At 54.9% G+C, this 22,362-nt stretch overlaps 2 protein-coding genes across 3 annotated transcripts; one reads left to right on the forward strand and one right to left on the reverse strand.

Moving 5' to 3' along the window:
• The first annotated feature begins 115 nt into the window (after window positions 1–115).
• On the forward strand, window positions 116–2,422 carry TRPT1 (tRNA phosphotransferase 1). Of its 2 annotated transcripts, XM_087422734.1 has the most exons (8): window positions 116–202; window positions 385–468; window positions 712–793; window positions 1,342–1,511; window positions 1,600–1,774; window positions 1,961–2,017; window positions 2,092–2,202; window positions 2,327–2,422. In XM_087422734.1, exons 2-8 carry the CDS (start codon window positions 394–396, stop codon window positions 2,416–2,418), a joined length of 762 nt encoding a protein of 253 aa, XP_087278860.1. In that variant the 5' UTR covers window positions 116–202; window positions 385–393; the 3' UTR covers window positions 2,419–2,422. The 2 variants fall into 2 exon arrangements, with proteins under 2 accessions (XP_087278860.1, XP_004437592.3); XM_004437535.3 differs by lacking the exon at window positions 116–202 and having other exon boundaries at window positions 366–468.
• On the reverse strand, window positions 2,403–21,997 carry FERMT3 (FERM domain containing kindlin 3). Its single transcript, XM_004437534.3, has 15 exons — window positions 21,424–21,997; window positions 20,664–20,833; window positions 17,384–17,617; window positions 17,051–17,170; window positions 16,780–16,948; window positions 16,465–16,567; window positions 5,540–5,647; window positions 5,257–5,391; window positions 5,126–5,175; window positions 4,900–5,024; window positions 4,585–4,691; window positions 4,234–4,467; window positions 3,784–3,908; window positions 3,082–3,223; window positions 2,403–2,959 (listed from the first exon to the last, which is right to left on the reverse strand). The coding sequence occupies exons 2-15, from the start codon at window positions 20,821–20,823 to the stop codon at window positions 2,780–2,782; spliced, it is 1,992 nt and encodes a 663-aa protein (XP_004437591.1). The 5' UTR covers window positions 20,824–20,833; window positions 21,424–21,997; the 3' UTR covers window positions 2,403–2,779.
• Between the last annotated feature and the right edge of the window lie 365 nt (window positions 21,998–22,362).

Raw genomic sequence — 22,362 nt, forward strand, 5'->3', positions numbered from 1 at the left:
TCCCCGGAACGGAAGTGCCCGACCCCTTCTTCCTCGGCTTCTCATTGGCTGGGCCAGGCGCTCGTGAGCCCGCACGTCGTCCTCCGCCTCCCGGGGCCTGTCAGTCTCGCTGGCGCTGAGCTTCCGCCCCAGGGGCGACCCGCTAGTCTGGGGCGCGGGGTCTCGGCTTGCTCGGGCTCCGGGACTGACACTGTGACCTTGGGCAAGTCTGGCCTGCCGGCCTCAGTTTCCCTGTCTGCACCAGAAAGTTGGGGATGGGAAGTGAATTTAATGAGCTGAATATCCTCCTCCCAGCTCTCACATCCTGAGAGTTTAGGACTTTCTGGGCAGGGTGGGGACATGGGAGGGTCCTTAATAGTCTCCACATGTCGCTGCTCCCCACAGGTCTTGGCCATGAACTCCTCGGGAGGAAGGAGGCAGGAAGCAGGAGGCCCCAGGGGTAGAAGGGCTCACAGACCCCGGGAACAGGTGCGTCCCTCCCACTCTCACCCCCCACTCCCATGGTGGGAGGGCAGGGGACAGGGACGCTGAGCCCTCGCTCCCTGGGACGTGCTGGTGGGGTGGGAGCAGGGGCTGATGGGTCATACATCCCTGGCGAGCACGGGGACTCCTTCCCCTCTGGTCTCCCTCTGCAGAGGGTCAGTCAGAGTTCAGGGTGGGCAGCAGGCAGGATCACCACGAGGACCAGGGGCCACCTCTGGGTTCTTTCAGGACCGAGATGTGCAGTTGTCCAAGGCTCTGTCCTACGCCCTGCGCCATGGGGCCCTGAAGCTGGGGCTTCCCATGGGGACTGGTGAGTGAGGGTCTCGGAGGCTGGAGCAGAGTGGCTCGAGCCCAGGGAGCAGTGTGAGCCTGTCTGCCAGCCTCCCCCATGGCTCCCCCACGGCCCTATGGGGACGGCCCGGAGGGCACATCCCCTCCACGTACAGGGAAGACCGTGGCCCAGAGCCCAGGCTCATGTCCGTGGCAGCCTGGGAGAGGAGCCTCTGTCTGGGCCAGGCCTGGTGATATCCCGAGCCCAGTGGCCCAATAAACACTTATCCCAAGAGTGGGCAACACTGGGGGGTGTGGGGGCAACTGGTGTCTATTGTGTCCACTGTGGGCCGGGTACTGTGCTAAAAAAGGTCACTTTATCTCTGTGACCCTCCTTGAGGCAGATCCTGTTCCCCTGTAAGTTGAGGAACCTCAGGCCCGAAAGGGGAGACTTTCTAAAGGTCCCACCGATGAACCCCAGTGACCCCCAACCCCAGGCTCTGTCCTGGTTGCCTGTGGCTCCCCTGTTAACTCTGGCCCAGGCCACACCAAGTCCGGCTCCTGAGAACCCTGCCCGCCCACCCGCAGACGGCTTCGTGCCCCTGCGCGCCCTCCTGCAGCTGCCCCAGTTCCGCGGCTTCTCGGCTGAAGACGTGCAGCGCGTGGTGGAGACCAACGAGAAGCAGCGGTTCGCCCTGCGGCCGGGGGATCCCAGCACCGGCCCTCTCATCCGGGCCAATCAGGGTCACTCCTTGCAGGTGGGGGCGGAGGGGACAAGTGGGAGACCAGGTGGGACCCCTGCCTATGAGGGGGTCTCCATGCTGCCCATTTCCCCACCCGTCCCAGGTGCCTGAGTTGGAGCTGACACCCCTGGACACCCCGCAGGCCCTACCCCTAAGGCTCGTCCACGGCACGTTCTGGCAGCACTGGCCGTCCATCCTGCTCAAGGGCCTGTCCTGCCGGGGAAGGACACACATCCACCTGGCACCCGGACTGCCTGGGGACCCTGGTGTCATCAGCGGTCAGTGCCCCCCCCAGCTACTCCCACCCAGTCGGTCCTCCAAGGTACCCCTCCAAGGGTCACGGCCTCTCTTGTTCAAGGCCCTGCATGCAGCAGCATCCCCATCCCCCCCACTGAGCCCAGGACCCCAGTTTTGATGACTGCAGCCACAGGCGCCCCAGGCCCCAATACTCCTTGTCTCTGCAGGCATTCGGCCAAACTGTGACGTGGCCGTGTTCATCAATGGGCCCCTGGCCCTGGCAGGTGAGTCTGACAAGGCAGAGATAGCCCACGGCCTTCAGGGAGGGCAGGAGTCACATCTCTGGCTCTGTCTGCAGATGGAATCCCCTTCTTCCGCTCTACCAATGGGGTGATCCTGACTCCGGGGAATGCTGATGGCTTCCTGCCTCCCAAGTACTTCAAGGAGGCCCTGCAGCTGCGCCCCACTCGTGAGAACCACCCCCATTCTTTGTGTCTGAAGCTTGTGCCCTCTGCCCTCGCCTCTTTCCCAGCCTCCAACCGCAGGCTGACTCAGATCTCCCTTTCTCTAACCAACTCTTGTCTCTGTCTCAGGAAAGCCCCTCTCCTTGGCTGGTGATGAAGAGACAGAGCGTCAGAGTGGCCCCAAGCACAGCTCTAGAGGAAGAAGGATGATCCAACAATAAAATATTTATTAAAAAAAAAAGATAACAAAAAAGAAACTCCAGTTTGAAACCATGAGTCATCATCCTGTAGCTACAGCTGGTCTTCCTCCTGTGCTCAGGGACCACAGCTAGGTCAGGGGTGTTGGGTTCCACCACCAAGGGAAGGGTGGGCACTGTATGAGCTCAGGGCTCGCCCTCCCTAGCCTGGGGATGGCAGAGTCTGGCCCTGCCAGGTCCCTGGTCTGCACAAAGCCAGTGACAGTGGGTGAACGTGCCCAGCTCGGTGCATGTCTGGAGAGGGTGTGGGCAGTGAGTCCCAGCGGGTGTGGGCTTGGGAGTGGCCATGGCAGGTGGCTAGTGGGGCGGGGGCAGTGGACAGGCCTCAGAAGGCCTCGTGGCCCCCTGTGAGCTGCAGGAAGAGGTCCTCGTCCAGCTCCTCCCCGCGGGCCCGCTCCCGCGTCGACAGGAAGATGTAGCCCCCGATGTACTCGTGTACAATGCGGCAGCTGGCGGACACACAGCTGAAAGCCACGTTGATGTGCTCATCAAACTCGATGGCCACCTGTGGGGCGGGCAGTCAGAGGGGCTGGTGGGGGGTGGCAGAAGGGAGCAGCCCCGGCCCTGCCCTGCCCAGGCCGGGTCTGGCCCAGCCCCCACCCCCACCCCACCCCACTCCGGGCCCACCTGCCGGATGTCCCAGTTGACATTCCACTGGCGCATGTTGCTGAAGCGCCATGTCTTGACCACGTCGCCCACAGCTAAGTCTATGCGGATCAGCCGGTTGTTGGCGATGCCCAGGATCTCGTCTTTCCTGCTGCCCTTGAACCTGACCCGCAGAGGAGACAGTGTGAGCAAGGGCCACCCTGCATGGCCCCGGAGCCTACCCAGGCAGCCTGGGGCAGGGCTCGGAGCCAGCTGTGCAAGGAGTCATTTGGTTCTCTGGGCCTTGAGTTCCTCATCTGGAAAATGGGGATTCATTGGTACAATCATTCTAATAGCATTCAGCAGCGTCAGGCAAACAGTCCTTGCCTTGGAAGAACATTTTTTGTATCATCATCATCCGTTGCGTCATTCATATCTTTGCAGGCTTGGAATCAAGCCATCAAAGGGGGGCTCCCTGTCACAGCAGCAGCGTTAGCCCTGTCCTACAGCCCGGCTGACCGAGGCCCAGAGAGGGAACCGTCCATGGCAGAGGTGGGACGGGAGCTGGGTCTTCTGCTCGCCTGGCCTGATCTCTCTCTCTTGTGTTTGCTGTGGGACTGCAGGGTGGGGGGACACACGGGGTGCCCTCAGTAGGGTCTGCCCACAGAGAACAGGAAGGGGGTCCTCGGTGCACCCACCTGGCAGAGAGGGTGCCTGGCAGAGTGGGCTGGGTGCGGCTCATACCTGACCGTGAAGTAGGAGATGCCGAAGTCGGGTAGGGACTGCCAGGCCTGGATGAAGCGCAGCTGGGCCTCCGTCAGCGAGAGCTGGGCCACGTTCTGGTGGGCTTCCAGGATCCGCGGGGTGAGCTGTGGGACCACACTGGTGAGTGGCTGCCAAGTCCCTGAGACCCCCTACCTGTCTGTCCCCATCAGGGAAACAGGATGCTGAGCTTGGGGCAGGGACGGTGCCCAATGAGGGGCCACCAGCGTGCACCCTCTCACCACTCAGCAAACACGAGCTGAGCCGGGCCCCGAGGTAGACACGGGCGGCTGGGCTGGTCCCCTCGCTCGGTCTCAGGGACACGCGTGGAGAAGGAAGGAGTGAGCACAGGGCTTTCCAGAGGACGGCTCTGCGGAAACCCAGGGGCCCAGGTGGCCAGCGGTCATTCCCACCACCCACTCCCCCTGGTACCTGCTTGGCCTTGAACTTTCTCTGGAAGCGGGGGGCCACAAGGCCGTAGGGGTTGAGGCCCTCGGTGGAGGCATCGGGGCCCTGGGGTTGGGTGCCCGAGCCCCCGCCGCCCGTCCGCTGCAGGCTGAGGAAGGCCAGGATGGCCTGCACCTCGCCAGCGTAGCTGCTGTCCGCCATGGTGCGGCCCTTGGAGGCCAGTCGGCAGCCGGCCATCCAGCGGGCGTACTGCTGCTCCTGGGAGTGGGGGACGGGGAAGGGAGGGGCTAGCCAGGCTGTGGTTCAGCCCCTGGCCCAGCCCCTGGCCAGGTCCCCACCCCGGCCTCAGCCCGGCCCAGCCCGGCCCTCACTCACATCCTGGCAGCGCAGGTAGATCTCGCTCATGCCCTCAGGCGAGGGCACCAGGAGTTTGATGCAGAACTTCTGGCCTGAGACGTTGACGTCGGGGACCACCTCACAGCCTGGAGGGAGAAGGTAGGCTAGGCGGCTGGGGACGGGGAGCCCCGCCTGAGATGTCCCTGGGTGAATGAGCCCTGCACAGCCACCTCAGGACAGAGGGCATCTTCCCCGCTCCCCAGGGGGAACAGGTGAGAGCATTCACCTGCCAGCCCACAGGGCCCCCAGCAGCCCCTGCCCTTGGCCCTGTCCAGGTCAGGCCACGTCACTCACCCTTGAGGTTGAGCTGCTGAATGGGGTCCCCCGGGGCCTCGTCCTGGCTCTTGTAGTAGGACAGCGTGGTCTCCTTGAACACCACCCAGTGCTGGCGGTACCCCTTCAGGGTGAGCTTCCGGGGCCTGGGGGTGAGGCGGGAGGTGGGTGACAGGCCGCCTCCCTCCTGCGCTCTCGCCACGCTCAGCCCCTCCCGCAGGGCAGTCGACTCTGGGCCCAAACTCACCGGAAGATCCGGAGATTGTCCTTGAGTTCTGGGATGGTGGTGAGGCTGTCCTGGGGAGGAGAGGAGTCAGAGGGGGGCCCGGTCCCTGCACTTGACCCTGACCCCAGCCCCTGACCAGAGCCCCTGCTCACTAGCACGTCCGTGGGCGCTGACCCCTCCAGCTTCACCTCCAGGTTGTTCAGGGCTGCATCCAGGTCGTCCAGCCCCAGGTCTGTGCCAGCCGGTTCGCCCACCTCCCCACTCTGGGACAGCTTGTTGATGTGGTACTGGGGGGGGGCACACGGCCAGGGAGGGCTGAGCGGGCAGCCCATCCACCCAACAGTGCCCGGAGCTGGGCTGCCCCAGAGATGGGGCCTCCCTGCCCTGGGACTGGCCTGCACCCCAGCCACCCGGGGCCCCAGGCCTGCCTGGCACCTGCAGGGCTGCGAACACCATCATCTCCTCCTCGGTGCAGTCAGTCTCCTCCAGCAGCAGGTCCCACCGGGCCTGCTCATACAGCTGGGTCAGCCGCACTGGATCTGTCTGGAGCGGGGGGACGGGGAGGCTGGATCGGTCAGGGCCTGACTGCCCTGAGCACCCCTTGTGCCCAGCCCCTGCCCTCCATGCTGTGGCTCCAACCCCAGCCTGCCAGCCCACCAGTGCCATCCGCCCAGGCAAATGGCATCTTTTTCCCTCTGAATCTTTTCGCACAGATGTTGACTATATATCTACTGCATACTCCGCCTGCTGCTGAGGGCATAAGGGGGGACTGAGTAAACCAGTAAATAAATAAGTGCAGGGATTCAGGAGTGCGATAAGAGCTATAAAAGAAATCACTTCCATGGGGCGGCTTGCTCATGCCCACACGCAAGGACTCCACAAGTTTGATGGTGATGAGAGAGAATGGGACTGGGGTGCAGGGAGCTACTCTACATGAGGAAGCACTCAGGGAAGGCTTCCCTGAGGAGGTGACATGCTACACTGAGACCTGAAGGATGACAATGGGCCACTAAAGGGAAGAGGTAGGAAGAACATTCCAGAGAGAAGGAATAGGGAGTGCAAAGCTCATGGCGGAATCCCAGTTACCCCCAGAAGACCAAGCCCACGCTCCCTCTGAAACCCAGTGAAATGGATAGCAAAGGCATAAAAAAGGTAAATCCAACAGGATAAAGAAGAGAGGGGGCCTACAGCAGGCGGAGGTGCCAGCAAAACTTTGGAGGATGGAAAGCAAAAGCCTGAATGGGAACTGACTGACGGGGAGACAGAGCTGGGATCTCATGCCCTTCCCCCTCTCTTGTTCTATGGTAAAGGCACTGATGAGTATTGAAAATAGGCAGAAAGAACAAGGATCTGAACAAAGGAATCCAGGTCACATGGTGGCCCCTGGACAGGGGATCCTCTGGCCGAGAGGCCAGAAGAGCTGGAACGAAGACTGCAGGCAGTCTATAAAAGGAGTAGGCCCCTCCCCACTCCCTGCAGCCAAGTGACAGCCAGCTGGCACCTGGCCGAAGCTGTAGATTTACTCTCAGGTGGTGCTGAGCCAGAGGTACCCCTGCATTTGGTACCCCAGGCACAGCTGGGTGATGGGGTGCCCTGTGCTGAAAACAGATGAATTAAGAGAAGGTTGGCATTCTGAAAAGTGGGACACCCCCAGCCCTTCCCCACTTGTCACCCAAAACATTGGCAGCGAGTCTTCTGTCCCCAGTCAGGAGATCAGAGGTTTTGCTGCTGAGAAATTGAGCCAAAGAGAAGACCCCACAAAGAGTGGCCTCCCTGCCCCATCACCCCCAAGTGGCCCCCAAATGCCAAGCCCTGTTCATCCACTCAGGGTTTCCAATTGGCTTCTTAGAGCCTTACTTCTAAATATGAAAGGACAGGCAAGGATTCTCCACATTTAAGGCAAGCTGTTCGCCTGAACTACAGAGACCAAGACCAACAAGAAGAAAAAGGGCTCGAAGGAAATAAAGACAATGGAGGGGGCAGAGAAAACTTCCAACACTAGTCAAAATCCTTACAGAGAAAATCCTGCACTCATGAAACAAAAACAGGATGCTATTTTTTAAAAGAATATGATTATAAAGTTATAGTAATTAAGACTGCATGGCACTGGCAAAGAGAGACAAATGGATCAATGGAACGAAAGAGACTCAGAGAGGGCCAGCCCCGTGGCATAGTGGTTAAGTGCGCATGCTCCGCTGCTGGCAGCCCGGGTTCAGATCCCAGGCGCGCACCCAGGCACCGCTTGTCAGGCCATGCTGTGGCAGCGTCCCACATAAAGTGGAGGAAGATGAGCACAGATGTTAGCCCAGGGCCAGTCTTCCTCAGCAAATCAGGGCTGATCTTCCTCACCAAAAAAAAAAGAAATGGAGCTGGGTTGATTGAATACCCATATGTAAAAAAAATGTATTTGTACCCCTACCTCACACCACATACAAATATCAATTCCATAGGGATTGCAGATCTAAATATGAAAGTTAAAACAGTAAAGACTTTAGAGAAAAATAGGACGACATCATTGTGATCTTGGAATAAAAAATATTTCTTAGGAGCCAGCCCAGTGGTGTCTAAGTGGTTAAGTTCATGCGCTCCGCTTCGGCAGCCCAGGGTTTGCAGGTTTGAACCCAGGCGTGGACCGACACACCGCTCATCAAGCCATGTTGTGGTGGCATCCCACACACAAAATAGAGGAAGATGGGCACAGATGTTAGCTCAGGGCTAATCTTCCTCAGCAAAAAAGAGGAAGGTTGGTGATGGTTGTTAGCTCAGGGCCAATCTTCCTCACCAAAAAAAATAATAATAATAAAAGATTTCTTAAACAAGACACAAAAGATGTTAATTATAAAAGAAAACATATAAATTGGATTATATTAAAATTAGGAACTGCTGTTTAGCAAAATAAACCATTAAGAGAATGAAAAGGCAAAGCACGGAGTGGGAAAGTATATTCACAATATATTTATCTGACAAAGTACTCATATACAGAATATATAAAGAACTCCCACAAAGCAATACGAAAAAGATAAGCAACTCAATATAAAAACTGGCAAAAAACTTGAAGAGAAACTTCACAAGAAAGGATATGCAAATGGCTAATAGCCAGATAAAAAAAGGGCTCAACTTGATTAGTCATCAGCAAATGTAAATTAAAACCACATAAAAAGCACATCAGTGGTTGCCTGGGGTTGAATGTGGGAGGAGGGGTGACTGTAATGGGCACTAGAGAACTTCCTGGGGTGATGGAAATGTTCTAAAACTGGATTGTGGTGATGGCTGCACAACTGTGAAATTTACTAAGAATAATCAAACTGAATGCTTACAATGGGTGATTTTTACGGTATGTAACTTATATCTCAGTAAAGCTGCTTAAAAAACTAAACAAAAAAGCATATGAGATACTGTTACACACCTACCAGATGGCTTTTCCTATGGAAAAGATAGGAAATACCAAGTGCTGGTGAAGTTGTGGGGCAACCAAACTCTCATACACTGCTGAGTGAGGGGGAAATAGGCACAACGGCTTTGGAAAGCTGTTTAACAGTTATCTACTACAGCTAAACCAACAGCTGCCCAGTAACCCAGCAATTCCACCTCTGGGTATACACCCCACAGAAATGTGTACGTATGTTCACAAAAAGACGTACACTGGAATGTTCATAGCATCTCCATTCACAATAACCCCAATCTGGAAATTGCACAGTGCCCTTCAACAGTAGAATGGAAAGTTAATTGTGGTATAATGACACGATGGAACGTTACACACCAATGAGAAAGAATAAACTATAGCTACAGTCATGCGCTGCGTAATGACGTTTCAGTCAATGACAGACCACATATACAATGGTGGTACCATAAGATTACGACCATACAGCCTAGGTGTGTGGTAGGCTATACCTAGGTTTGTGTAAGTGCACTCTATGATGTTAACACAAAGCCAAAATCGCCTAACAATGCATTTCTCGGAATGTATCCCCATCATTAAGTGACACATGACTGTATATGCAACATGGATGAATCATACAAGCATAATGCTGAGTGAAAGAAGCCAGACACAAAAGAGTATAGACTGTGTGATTTCATTTATGTAGATTTCAAACACAGGCAAAACTAATCTATGATGTTAGAAGTAACATTAGTTGTTCCCCTGTGGGAGATATTGCCTGGGTATGAGGAGGGCATCTGAGGGCTGGTAGAGTTCTTTAGGCTTTAAAAAGGAACACTCAGAAAATAAGAGCTCTTAGAACTTAAAAATACGATTGCAGAAATAAAAAAGCCAATAGAGCATTTGGAAAGTAAGTCAAGGAACTCTCCAGAAAGTAGAACAAAAAGACCACAAGCTTAAAAATAAGAAAGAAAAGATAAATGTCTAAGTTTTTTTCTTTGAAGAATCAATCCAGGAGGTCTAATATCGACTAAGTTCAAGAAAAAAAGACCAGAAAAATAAAGGGGAAGAAATTATTAAAGAGATTGTATAGGGCATTTTTCCAGAACTGGAGGACCCAGGTTTCTGATTTCAGAGGGCTCAGCAAGTGCACAGGCCAATCAATGAAGTAAGAGCTATCCTAGGACATAGTTTTGAGAGATTTTAGAACACCAAGAGGGGCCGGCCCTGTGGCTTAGAGGTTAAGTGCACACACTCTGCTGCTGGTGGCCTGGGTTCAGATCCCAGGCGCGCACCGATGCACCACTTCTCCAGCCATGCTGAGGCCACGTCCCATGTACAGCAACTAGAAGGATGTGCAGCTATGACATACAACTATCTACTGGGGCTTTGGGGGAAAATAAATAAATAAATAAAATTATAAAAAAAAAAAAAGAACACCAAGAGATAAGGAGAAGATTCTCAAAGACTCTGGTACCTTGCATCCCCTCTAAGAAAAAATAAAAGCGTGTGTCACATAAGGAAGGATTAAAAATAAAAATGACATCAGACTCCTCAATGGCAACACTGGAAACTGGAAGACCATTGGAAGGTGGCTTCAAAATTTGGCAGGAAAATGTTTCCAACCTAGAATTCTATACCTAGCCAAACTATCATGCGAGTGAGGCTAGAATAGCGACCTTTTCAGACATTCAGGATTTCAAACCATTTACCATCTTAGGGGAAGCTGTTGAAATACATTCTCCATCAAAATGAGGGAGTCAGTCAAGAAAGAGGAATACAAGAGATCCAGGAACCAGGAAGTCCAATATAGGAATTCCCAGAAAATAGAGAGGGAAGTCCAAGGACAACAGTCACTCAGTGGGTCCAGAGTACTCCCACCACATAGTTCCAAGAAGGAAATAACACTGACCAATATCCTAAAGTGATCAAACACTTTGAAAGGAGTTTTGTGGTTGGGTTGCAACATTGAAGGGGCTTGGTTATGGAACATCCCACCTCATCACTGTGACAACCCCCATGGCAAACCTCGACCACATAGACAGCATCCAGATAGCCTATTGGGATCTCTCTTCTAATTGTGCACAGACAAACAATTAATAGAAAAATAAGTAAATAAAAATATAGCAATTATGGGGGCCATCCTGGTGGCGTAGTGGTTAAGTTCACACACTCTGCTTCAGCAGCCCGGGGTTCGGGGGTTTGGATTCCAGGTGCAGACCTACACAATGCTTATCAAGCCATGCTGTGGCAGCGTCCCACATATAAAGTAGAGGAAGATGGGCACAGATGTTATCCTAGGGCCAATATTCCTCAGCAAAAAGAGGAGGATTGGCAACAGATGTTAGCTCAGGGCTAATCTTCCTCACCAGAAAAAAAATATTTATTTTATGATGTATATACATATGGCTATTAAGAACTATAAGAGGGCCGGCCCTGTGGCTTAGCGGTTAAGTGCGCGCACTCCACTGCTGGCGGCCCAGGTTCGGATCCCAGGCGTGCCCCGATGTACTGCTTCTCCGGCCATGCTGAGGCCGCGTCCCACATACGGCAACTAGAAGGATGTGCAACTATGACATACAACTATCTACTGGGGCTTTGGGGGAATAAAAATAGATAAAAAAAAAAAAAAAGAACTATAAGAAAATTTGACCAAGAAAAGAAATGTCATTACTCTGGGGCTTAGCTAAGAACACTATTTATATGTTACTATTTACAGCCATGATCACATTGTTTTAACCAAAAACTATAACACAATTCATTTGGAAATGTGCAAAGAAACATGTGTGCTGTAGAGGAAGGGGGAAGGGTGTAAGACAGCTAAATCTTTATCTTTCATACAAAGTCAATAGATAATGTGTAAAATGGAAAAACCAAAGACTAGAAATATATAAGCATGTCCTATAGATGTAAACACTAGACTAAAAAGCTACAGAGTTAAAATCTACAGTCTCTCAGGATCAGAAATCTGGGAGAAGGAGAGGTGGGGCAGGGAACCACTTTTTTGTTGTTATTATTACAAACCTGCTAGGACTATTTAACTCTTTAAGCCATCATAGATTACTTCGACTAAAAATAAAATTTAATTCAAAGAACAAAAAAGAACAACAAAGACAAAATGGTTTTTAGATATTGGGCCACAGACCACACAGAACAGTGACCCCTGAGAGAAGAGAAACAAACACAGTGAATCCTAAGATTGCCCCAGCTCACTGCCCAGACAGAGTTTCCAGGCTGCAGCTCAGGGAGGAGGCCCCCGTCAGAGCCCAGCATATTCTCCAAGTTGGAGAGATGTCATTGAGAATCTGGGAGTCCAAGGCATCTAGAATTCACAGGACAGAATACTGGAGAGGAGAGAGCTGCTCGGAGAAAGCTCTGGAGATCTGCAGAGGGCTCCTCTTGGGTCTTTCACTGAGCACTGATCAGTGTATATGTGTTAGGAAACGACCCAAGGATGGTGGAAGAAAACACTGGAAAGGAGCAGGTGGAACACTGACCAGACTGCACGGAAGGGTGGGAATAGTTCACATTCCCAACAGCCGGATTAGAGAAACCTCATAATAAATCACTCATCAGATAGAGTGCTCAGAGGCTATTGCCTGAATAACGGGGAAAATTAGCCCCAGATTAAGGAATGCTTTTATTCTGCCTAATTATTCAAAGCAAGCCTTGGAAGGATCAAACTGTTTCCAAGCATTTTAACTTCATCCCCAAACAAGGCTTAAAAATAGTTAAAGGACTACAAAAAAAAAAAAAAATCCAGCACTCAAGAACATAAAATGTGTACTGTCTGGCATCAAATAAAAACTTACCAGGCATGGAAACAGGCAAAGAAATACAACTCATGATGAGGAGATAAATAGTCAAGAGAAATAGATCCAGAAGTGACACAGAAGATAGAAGTAGTAGACGAAAACACTAAAAAGTTATTATACAGGGGCTGGCCCAGTGGCATAGTGACTAAGTTCACATGCTCCACTTCGATGGCCCGGGGTTCGCAGGTTCGGATCCCGGGCGTGGACCTACGCGCTGCTCATCAAGCCATGCTGTGGCAGGCATCCCACATATAAAGTAGAGGAAGATGGGCACGGATGTTGGCCTAGGGCCAATTTTCCTCAGCAAAAAGAGGAGGATTGGCAACGGATGTTAGCTCAGGGCTAATCTTCCTCACACACACACACAAATGTTATTATACATATATCCTGTATGTTGAAGAAGGTGGAGAAAAGTGTTAGCATGTTAAAGAGAGACATGTAAAATTTTGAAAAGGTCAAAATTGAACTTCTAGTCATGAGATTCACAGCAGAAGAAAAGCTGAGTAAATTTCAAGATATAGCAATAGAATTATCCAAAATGAAACATGGGAAAATAAGATTGAAAAAAAAAAAAACTGAGCAGAGCATCAGTGAGCTGTGGGAAGATTTTACGCAGTCTAATAGTCATGTAATTGGAATCCCATAAAACAGGGGGCAGAAAAAATATCTGACAAAATAATGGCCAAAAATTGTCCAAATTTGATGAAAAATATAAACTCACCTATTCATGAAGCTCAATGAACCCCAAGCATGAGAAACCTGAAGCGAACCAAGGCACATGATAATGATATTGTTTAAAACCAGTGATAAAAAGAAAATCATAAAAGCAGTCAGAAAAAAGACACGTTAAACACAGACGAACAAAGAATGACAGCAGACCTATCGTTGGAAGCAGTGGAAGCCACAAGACTGTGGAGCCACGTCTTTAAGGTACGGTAAGAGAAAAGCTGTCAATGGAGACTCTACACCAAGTAAAAATATCTTTCAAAATCAAAGGCAAAATAGTGTCTTATACAGACATGGAGAAGCTGAAAGAATTCATCACCAGTAGATTAGCACAAGAAATCCTAAAGCAAGTCCTTCAGGCAGACAGGAAATGATACTAGCTGGAATTCCGGATCTAGACATGGGAAGAAAGAGCCCAGGAAATGGTGATGTGTGGGCAGAGAGACAAGACTTTTTCCACATTTTTTAAACGTCTTTACAGGACAATTGGCTGATGGAACTGTTCTGTGTCTTGACTGTATCAATGTTGATATCCTGGTTGTGTTCCCGGTTTGGGAAACTGGGTACAGGGTTTCCAGGTTTCTAGGATCTCTGTGTATTATTTCTTACAACGGGCTGTGTATCTATGGTCATCTCACAACAGAAAGTTTAATAAAAAATAATTCGCTGGTTAAAGTGAAAATACTAATGATGAGGACTCAAGAATTCTCCCGCTGGGTGTACACCCAGCAGAAATGAAAATGTCTGTCCACTCAAAAACTTGCAGATGAATGTTCATGGCAGCATTATTCATAATAGCCAACAAGTTGGGGGAAATGCATAGATAAATAAAACGTGGCATATCTATGCCATGGAATATTACTCGGCACTAAAGAGGAATGAAGCACTGACGCAGGCTACAACATGGATGAAGCCACATATTGTATGATTCCACTCATAATAAATGTTCAAACCAGGCTAATCTAGAGGGACAGAAAGGAGATTAGTAGTGGCCTGGTGTTGAGTGGGGTGGGGGAGAAATGGGGAACGAGCGCTAGTGGGCTTTGACATATATAGATGTGAAGGGTGCCATGACAGGATTGCAGGGCATGGGAGAGGAGTGGACCCTTGAAGCAACGACTGAAAACAATAAAAAGAGCCAGGCATGCTGGCCTAGTTTGTCCCTGTTGCCTGTTGTCGTTTCGTGGTGTCGGAACCAGAGTACAGATTATCCACGTGTTATGTACAGATTAGCCGTGTGTTACTTGCCATGGTGTGGCAGGGTTAGTTGCCATGCTGTGGCAGAGTGAGACATTGACAATGGAGAAGAACTTGACGAAGTAGAAGAGGATTAGAGTAGGGTATGAAAACACGTACTGATGTACTGGGGGTCCAGGATGGGGGGGAGGGAAGAGGAGGAGGGGGAAGAGGAGGAGAAGGAGGAAGAAGAAGAAAAGTAAGTAAGGGGGCCCGCCCGGCGGCGCAAGCGGTTAAGTGCGCACGCTCCGCTGTGGTGGCCTGGGGGTTCACCAGTTCGGATCCCAGGAGTGCACTGACGCACCGCTTGTCAGGCCATGCTCTGGCGGCGTCCCATATAAAGTGGAGGAAGATGGGCACAGATGTTAGCCCAGGGCCAGTCTTCCTCAGCAAAAAAAGAGGAGGATTGGCAGATGTTAGCTCAGGACCGAACTTCCTCACACAGAAAAAAAAGTAAATAAGAAAGAAAAAGGGCAAGAAAGAAGTATAGCCAATAAGCTCTTATAAAGGAGATAAAATGAAATCCTGAAAAGTACTCAATCAAAAAGAAGAGGCAGAGGGGCTGGCCCAGTGGCGTAGTGGTTAGGTTCACGCGCTCTGCTTCGGCTGCCCTAGGGTTTGGAGGTTTGAATCCTGGGCACGGACCAATGCACTGCTCATCAAGCCATGCTGTGGTGGCGTCCCACATACAAAAAATAGAGGAAGATGGGTACAGATGTTAGCCAAAGGCCAATCTTCCTCAGCAAAAAGAGGAAGACTGGCAACAGATGTTAGCTCAGGGCCAATCTTCCTTACCAAAAAAAAAAAACAAAAGAAGAAAAGAAGGTGGGAAAGCCCAGAGAAGAGAAAACACAGTCCCAAAGAGAGGAAGGAGCGGGATGTGGAAGAAGCAGAAAGGAGGCTGGTGCGGGTGGAAGGCAGAGAGGCGTGAAGGGTCCAGCTCAGGCTGGGCCTCCCCACAGCAGCTGGGGCCATGGGAGCCTTTGAAGCAGGAGTGACAGGACCTCATGTGCATTTGTAAACGTTTGTCCCCGATGCCATGCAGAGGTTGGGAGGCCCAGAGAGGAGAGAAGTCCATTAGGAGGAGCTGCAGGGACACGCGCGAGAGGCTGACGGCCGCACGCGAATGAAGAGACAGAGAAGAAAGGGCGGAAGGATGTGCTGGGCAGGAATTGAGTCCTGTCTCAGGCAGGAGAAGCCCAGATGCCTGTTAGGTACCTGAGCAGAGACGGCCAGTTAGACGCGCGACTCTAGAGCTCAGGGGAGAGATATCTGGGCTCAGATTATAGCCCTGGGAGGTACAGGAGCACGGAGGTGATATTTACATCCATGAGACTGGAGATTCCTGGGAGAAAGGGGGAGAGGAGGAGGCCGGAGATGGAGCCCTGGGGCTCGCCAACACCCAGAGGCTAAGGAGACGGGAGGAAGAGCCGAGAAGCCTGGGCAGAGCACGTGGGGGTCACATGTGGCCAAGTAAGAAGTGGGCGGGAAGTGAGCAGGGGGCAGGTGGCGTGGGGGTGTGGTCACCTCGGCAGGTGCGCTGCCCGCGTGTGGACAGGGACGGAAGACACCAGGAGAGCTTTGGCTGGGGACAGAGAGGGAGTCAAGGAGCACCCAGAGGAGAGAGCCGGAAACAAGAGGCAGGATTCCAGGGAGCAGGACACTGGACTCCAAGGGCTCTGCAGACGGCGGTGTTGAGTTTTGCAGTGAAGGGGGCAGAGAAGTGGGGTCATGGGTAGAGGGAGCGCCTGGGGGGTCCTGGCGGTTTTTGAGAGGGATGCATGGATCCTGGGGGTTGCCGGTGGGGATGGTGGACAGGGAGGGAGAGATGCACGCTGGCGGCTGCCTGCAAAGCTGTGTCCCTCGCCCAGCCCCGTCCCTGCAGGTCCCAGTTTCGCCCCCTCCAGGAAGCCTTCCCTGAGCCCTCGTTCCAGGCATCTCCCACCTGGGCAGGCTTCCCAGGGGCACTCGCTACTGTCTACACAGATCTGTGGTCATTAGCTCCCTGACGGCCCTTGAGAAACAGGCCTTGGCATCAGCCGAGGCCCAGTACCATGTTGGCAGAGTTGATAAACAGGGATGTGAATGGACAAATGGACAGATGGACAGACCCCTACAAGTCTCTAACATCCTAGCGTCCAGACCCTGGACCCTAGGTCCCCACCTCACTGCTGCAGACCCCACCTCTCCCTGACCGAGCCCACCTTGGGATCCAGGTCGAAGAAGCTGTAGTACTTAAAACGCAGCCAGAGCGTGTCCCCAGCCTTGACGCCCTGCTGCATGAGGCACCGCGACGAGTCCAGCCACCTGAGCCGCAGCACAGGCAGGGGTCAGGGCTGAGCCAGGTATGGCGCTGGGGGGGCGGGGGGCTGGGCAGGGGGGCTGGGGGGCAAGCACACACATGGGAAAGGCCTGGAAAGAGGAGGCGTGGATTTGGGGTGAGCAGGACCCAGGGGAGGGCGTGGGCGTGGGAGCGGGAGCCCAGACACAGGGGGACGAAGAACGGGCAGGCAGGACACCTGCTGTGGAGCTTGGTCTTGTCCATCAGGGAGCTGGGCCGGGGCAGGCGCTGCAGCAGGAGGGGGTCCGGCGGGGGCTGCGGCCGGCTCAGCATGTGGTAGCAGGCCTCGGTCTGGGGGCTGTCTGAGAAGTGGGCTGGCATCCCCCGGAACAGCGCAGGTGCCACGCCTGGAGTGCAGGTCACGGTCAGCCAGGCCTGGAGCCCAGCCCCGGGCCTCCTGGGCCTGGCCCCGCGCCCAGCCCCTGGCCACCTGCCCAGCCGCTGCTCACCCCCAGCCAGCACGACCTGGGTCAGGTCGTACACCTCCTCCTCCGGCTCCTTCTCCTTCTTCTTCTTCTCCTTCTTCTCAGGAGTCCTGAGCAGAGACAGCTCTTCAGGGTGCCGGATACCTGTGGGAACCCGGGGCCTCAGCTGGGGCCAAGGTCCTGCCCTGTGACCTCCCGCCCCAACCATGGGCACTAGTGGCAGGTCACAGCCCTGCAGGCAGGATGGGGAACAGGACAGTAAGGACGATGTGACAATAGCTGAGCCTGGAAAGGGAGGGGACCTCCCCCTTGCAGGACCCTCGCGGGGCGGCAGAGTGGGACCCGCCAGGGACTCACTGAGAAGGCGGCAGATGGCGGCCACGGCCTGGAAGAGGGGCTGGGAGAAGCTGGCTCGGAGGCGCAGCACGCGACGATTGGGCATCCGCAGGACGACGGGCCGGTGCTGGGGCCCGAAGAAGAGGCGGGCGTCGGCCAAGATGCCGTACTTGTCCAGCGTCCAGTGCGTCTGCAGCAGCCATTGTCTCTTCTGTTCCCACCAGATGGCATGGTCTGACCAGTCCTGCTTGCGGTCTGCGGGGCCACGGGGAAGGGGGTTGGCGTGCATCAGCCTCGGAGGGCCCTGCCCCCAATGCTGAGCACCAGCCGGGATTCGGAGGCCTGTGCTGACCGCCCCTCCCCTGCCCAAGCCAAGGGCAGGGCCAGCTGGGTTGGCTTGGGGTCTAGGACCAAGCTCATGGCAGAATGGCCGTTTGCTGGCTAAACCCTGCTTGTCCTTCTGGGCCCAGCAGGTACATCACTTCCCAGGGGAGCCAGCCCCCAACCCAGGATCCAGGTGCCCTAATCTCAGCGCCCCCACCCCACATGCTCCAGCCCATGTGGCTCCCCCCATACAGCATCCTGCATCCTCCCACACTCCCGGCTCATGGGCCTCTCCTTGGCACTCCTGGGAGCACAGGAGGCAGAGGCCACGGCAGGGCCTGGGGTTGAGCCCAGCACGCAGCAGTGGGCGCTCTGTTAATATTTATCAGTTGCTACCTCTGTGACCTTCGCCAAGGCCTTAACCTCCCTGTACCTCAGTTTTCTAGTTCGTGAGATGTGAGTAGTAATCATCCCGACCCCACAGGCACTGAGCAACACCTGTTACATGGACAGACTTCTGCAGCGCGTGAGGACACACGAGGGAGCATTCGGTTAGAAATACGAATGCTTCACCGGTCATGCAGGAGGGTGACACACCGTCTCCTCTCCATCCTCCCTCCAGGGGCGTGAACTGGTGCGAGGTGAGCACAAAGGATGAGCACGGCCCTCTAGAGTATGGAAGCCCTTCCTTGCCGGTGGTCCGGTGCCCTGTCTCAGCCCTACTCCTGCTGCCCTCCATCCTCCTCCCTCCCTGACGTCACCAGTGCTGCTAAATCCAAGAAAGACTCTCCTGCTGGATCTGTCCGGCCTCTCGGAGGCGTCTGAGTCTCCCCGCGTGCCCTCACTCTGTTCTTGGCTTTGTGGGCCCCACTCCCTGGCTCCTCTTTGCCCTCTGCCCTCCTCGGCCCCTCTCCGCCTGGCCCTGTCCTTCCCTGGTTCAGCTGGAGACTCTCTTCTTCCTCCTCCTTCCAGCCTCTTCCCGGGGCTCACACCTCCTCTACACCCTCATCTTCCTGCTGCGAGCCCCAAACGCACACACCTCGGGCCCAGACCCTGAGCCCCAGCCCGGAAACCTGCAAGCCACCAGCTAAGGGGCGCATCCACCGTCCACCAGCTTTGATCATTCCAGAAACCTTTGTCCACCAGATTGTGTGCCCAGCTCTGGGAATTTAAATGCAATGACTCTGCGTCCCAGCCCCCAAGGTGCCATCTTAAACTCTCACTGCCTGACAACGGACAGAGGTGCCCCCCTCCTCACCAGTTCCTCCAAGCTGCGTCTGGGTGACTTGGGTTGGGTGACAACGACTCTCCCGCCAGACCCAGGCATCACCCCTTTCACTTTTAGCCACCACATTTAATCCATGCCAATCCCACCTCCAAAATCCACCCTCCTGTCCCTCCTCACTGCAGACCCCAGGAGGCCTGGCCTCCTGCCTCTAGCCCACACTCTAGCCCAGGGGTCTGCCTCGATGGAAACCTTAGCCTGACAGGCTCCCGCTGGAAACCCTTCGGCAGGTGCTCTCCACCTCCAAGATCAAGTCCAAGTGACTTACAGTGGCCAACCAGCCTCATTTCTTGTCCACTCCAGGCGTCCTCCCAGGCCTAGAGGCCGCAATTCAGAACACCCCCGTGCCCCGACATCACGTCTGGCTCCTCCTTGCTGTGGCCCCTCTCAGGACTCACAGTAAGTGGCTTCCCCTGGGAAGTCTCCCCATCCCGGGCTGCATGCTCCCAGGCTCCCCCCGTGCAGCAGCCAGCACTCAGCCTTGTGCCAGCAGCTGAAGGGTTGGTCCCACCCACCCCCTGTGCTCCAGGAGGCCAGGGGCTGGCATGGACCAGCTTGGCTGAGCATCAGCGGACATCTGATGCACTTAGGAATGAACGGGAGTAGGAGGGGTGGGGACAGTGTCCCCATTGCAGGGGACAGGAGCTGGAGGGACTTGCCCAGGGAGGCCAGCTGTGGTTGAGGAGTGGGGTCTGTCTGTCTGTCTCACTCCTTGTCTAGGCCTCTTGCCCTACTCTTGTGCTGGGTCCCGGGGCCCACAAGGTCCCCTCTTGGGGAACCAGGTCTTCACATCCTCTGCTCTGGCTCGGCCCCGGCCTGCCCGAGTCTCGGTCTGACGCCCAGTCTCCTGAGGGACCCTCTGTTCTCCACTTCTGCTTTCACAGCCTCCTCGGGCCCTGCCTTCTGAAAGCTCCCCTCACCACCTCAGCCCTGTGGCCAGGCTTTCCTAGGGCCCTGTCCTGTCCACAAGCTGACCCACCCTCCCAGGCTGCACGTGGTGGGTTGGCTGGGTCTGAGGAAGTCTGCCCACACCCACCAGCAGGTGGCCTGGGACCCAGGCTCCTGGCTGGGACTATCGTGGTCCTGCCTTCCGGCTCTGGCTATCGGGGTGTGCCTGCTGCCCTCCCGAGAAGGGGCAGCCCCCACCCCCAGCAGGAAAGGGAATGGATGAGAAGTCCCCTTGTCACTGCCCTTCTCCTCTCCACGGCTGATACCACAGGCTGTTCTGCTGTAACTTCCTGTGGGGGCAGGGCCTTCCCACCCAGCCTGGGCCTGTCACCAGCCTGCTGAGGGCTTCCGCCTGGGGGAGGGGGTGTGGGAGCAGGCCCCCAGGTTCCCAAGAGCCCCTTCTAGTCTCCCTTCAGCCCCCAGAACGTGACCTCTGCCTCGGCCCAGGCAAGGCCTCTCCTGCCCCTAGAAGTGGGTCACCGTACCACTGTGGCCAGGTCTGCTCCAAGTCCACCGGGGACTTAGCAGAACCAGTTGGAGTGGGAGGAGGGGAGGGAAGGCAGTGGGAGGGAGGGGAAGTTGGGGAAATGTCTTTTTTGGAACCAAATCATTAAGCTGGCGCCTGAGTCACCGTGACACCGTTATAGAGAGCTGCGCAGCAGGGACGGCCCGGAAGTACCAAGGGACACCAGCTGTAGCCACCCGTGCTGCTGAGGTCAGCAGCAGGGACAGCTGGGCACTCACTGATCTCCTCCACGATCTTCAGGAGCACCCCGCCGATGTGCGACTCCCCGGTGACCCGGAGGGTGACTGACTCAGCCTCAGGGTCCTCCTCTCCCACAAACACCCGCAGCTCCCAGGACGAGTCGATGTAGTCCCCGGTGGCCGTCTTCATCCCCGCCATGGCTGCGGCTCTGTAGAGAGGGTGGTAGGGAGGCAAAGTGGGCAGGGCGCTGGGGCCTGGTGGCTGCCCATGTTCAAGCAGATGTGGCCCTGTGGTGCCCTGGACGGGCGGGAGAGCAGAGAACAAGCCCGCAGGCCAGTCCACCATGGGAGCCCCAAGACAGGGGCGCTGAGTCGTTCCAGGCAAACCTCAGACCCTCTCACATCGTGGATGGTTGAGCTGAAAGGACGCACAGAGACCACGTCATCCAACCCACTCCCATCTTACAGACGGGAAGACTGAGGCCCCATAAGAATAAGAAGGGACTCACTCAAGATCACCCAGCTCTACGCCAGAGCGGGGCACCCCCTCCATCTGCTTTCCCAGCCCCGGTTCATCCCCAAGCCCACGCTGGCAGCTGCCACCCGGGAAATGGTTGTGAACTCGGGTCAGAAAATAGTTCCAATCCTGGCCCAACACTCAGATCCAAACATCCCAGGCCTCTGTGGGGCAGTGGACCGTCCAGGCTGCCGCAGGGAGAGAGCCGTGCTGGGCAGAGGGGTTGCGGGAGGGCGAGGAAGAAAAGGGTCCTCGGGCCTTCAGCCGCCAGCCCCAGCTTACCTTGTCAGCAAGGAGTGGGGGCTGCAGGTGGCGGCCACTCCTGGCCCAGCCTCTCCACCTGCAGGCCACGAGCGCTTCCTTCCCCTGTGCTTTCTCTTTGCAGCTTCCTCCGCAGGGCAGCCCTTGCGCCTTATCACGAGCCCAGCAGGGCGCGCGGCCCCTCCCCAGGGCGGGCTGGCGTTGTGTGCAGGAAGCGAGCTGCCAGGACGCTGGGGTTCCAGCCGGCCCCGCCTTTGCTCCCAGTGAGCACAGGAAGCAGGCAGGAGCGGGCCGTGTGGACCCAACACCACAGAAAGGTCCCCTCGTTGGAGGGAAGCTCCGTCCAAACTAGAGAAGCCACCAATTCGTGTTCGGGGCTAGGTCCCCTGTAGGAAGCCATCTCCCGTCTCCAGCCTGTCACTAGGAGAGGCCTTCGGGCCATGAGACATCACTGGGCTGCCGAGAGGGAGAGCCGTGGAGTTGAAAAGATCGGGTCCAGGTTATTTAGGAACTCGGCAGGTCAAGCCGGCTCAAGCCCGGGATGTCCCTTATCACCACAAAGTAGACCCTTGAGGAGGACCCCGAGGGAAACAACTTCCTTTTTTTTTTTTTTTTAATGTGAGATCAGCCCTATGCTAACATCTGCCAATCCTTTTTTTTTTTTTTTTTTTTTTGCTGAGGAAGACTGGCCCTGAGCTAACATCCGTGCCCATCTTCCTCTACTTTATATGGGACACCGCCACAGCATGGCTTAACAAGCAGTGCATCGGTGCACACCGGGATCCAAACCGGCGAACCTCAGGCCACCGCAGCGGAGTACACGCACTTAACCGCTTGCGCCATCAGGCCAGCCCCCCTTTAAGTCTTTTCTGCCCCCAGTAAGGGCCTCTATTTCCAAATTTGTCAACCTTAGAGTCGCCCAGAGCAGCAGCTCAACAGAAACTGGCCCCTGACCATTCA

The sequence above is a fragment of the Ceratotherium simum genome, chromosome 34 (genome assembly GCF_057802395.1).
Source record: "Ceratotherium simum simum isolate JZ-2026a chromosome 34, ASM5780239v1, whole genome shotgun sequence".
Lineage (NCBI taxonomy): Eukaryota > Metazoa > Chordata > Mammalia > Perissodactyla > Rhinocerotidae > Ceratotherium > Ceratotherium simum.

Excerpts from the sequence above, each read along its gene's own strand:
- FERMT3 (XM_004437534.3), bottom strand. The coding sequence starts at position 20,823 with ATGGCGGGGATGAAGACGGCCACCGGGGACTACATCGACTCGTCCTGG. Across the intron at positions 16,568-16,779 it reads AAGACCAAGCTCCACAGCAG|GTGGCTGGACTCGTCGCGGT; the intron begins GTGTCCTGCCTG and ends GCTGCGGCTCAG. Across the intron at positions 5,648-16,464 it reads TCTTCGACCTGGATCCCAAG|ACAGATCCAGTGCGGCTGAC; the intron begins GTGGGCTCGGTC and ends CCCCCGCTCCAG.
- TRPT1 (XM_087422734.1), top strand. The coding sequence starts at position 394 with ATGAACTCCTCGGGAGGAAGGAGGCAGGAAGCAGGAGGCCCCAGGGGT. Across the intron at positions 469-711 it reads CTCACAGACCCCGGGAACAG|GACCGAGATGTGCAGTTGTC; the intron begins GTGCGTCCCTCC and ends GGGTTCTTTCAG. Across the intron at positions 794-1,341 it reads GGGGCTTCCCATGGGGACTG|ACGGCTTCGTGCCCCTGCGC; the intron begins GTGAGTGAGGGT and ends GCCCACCCGCAG.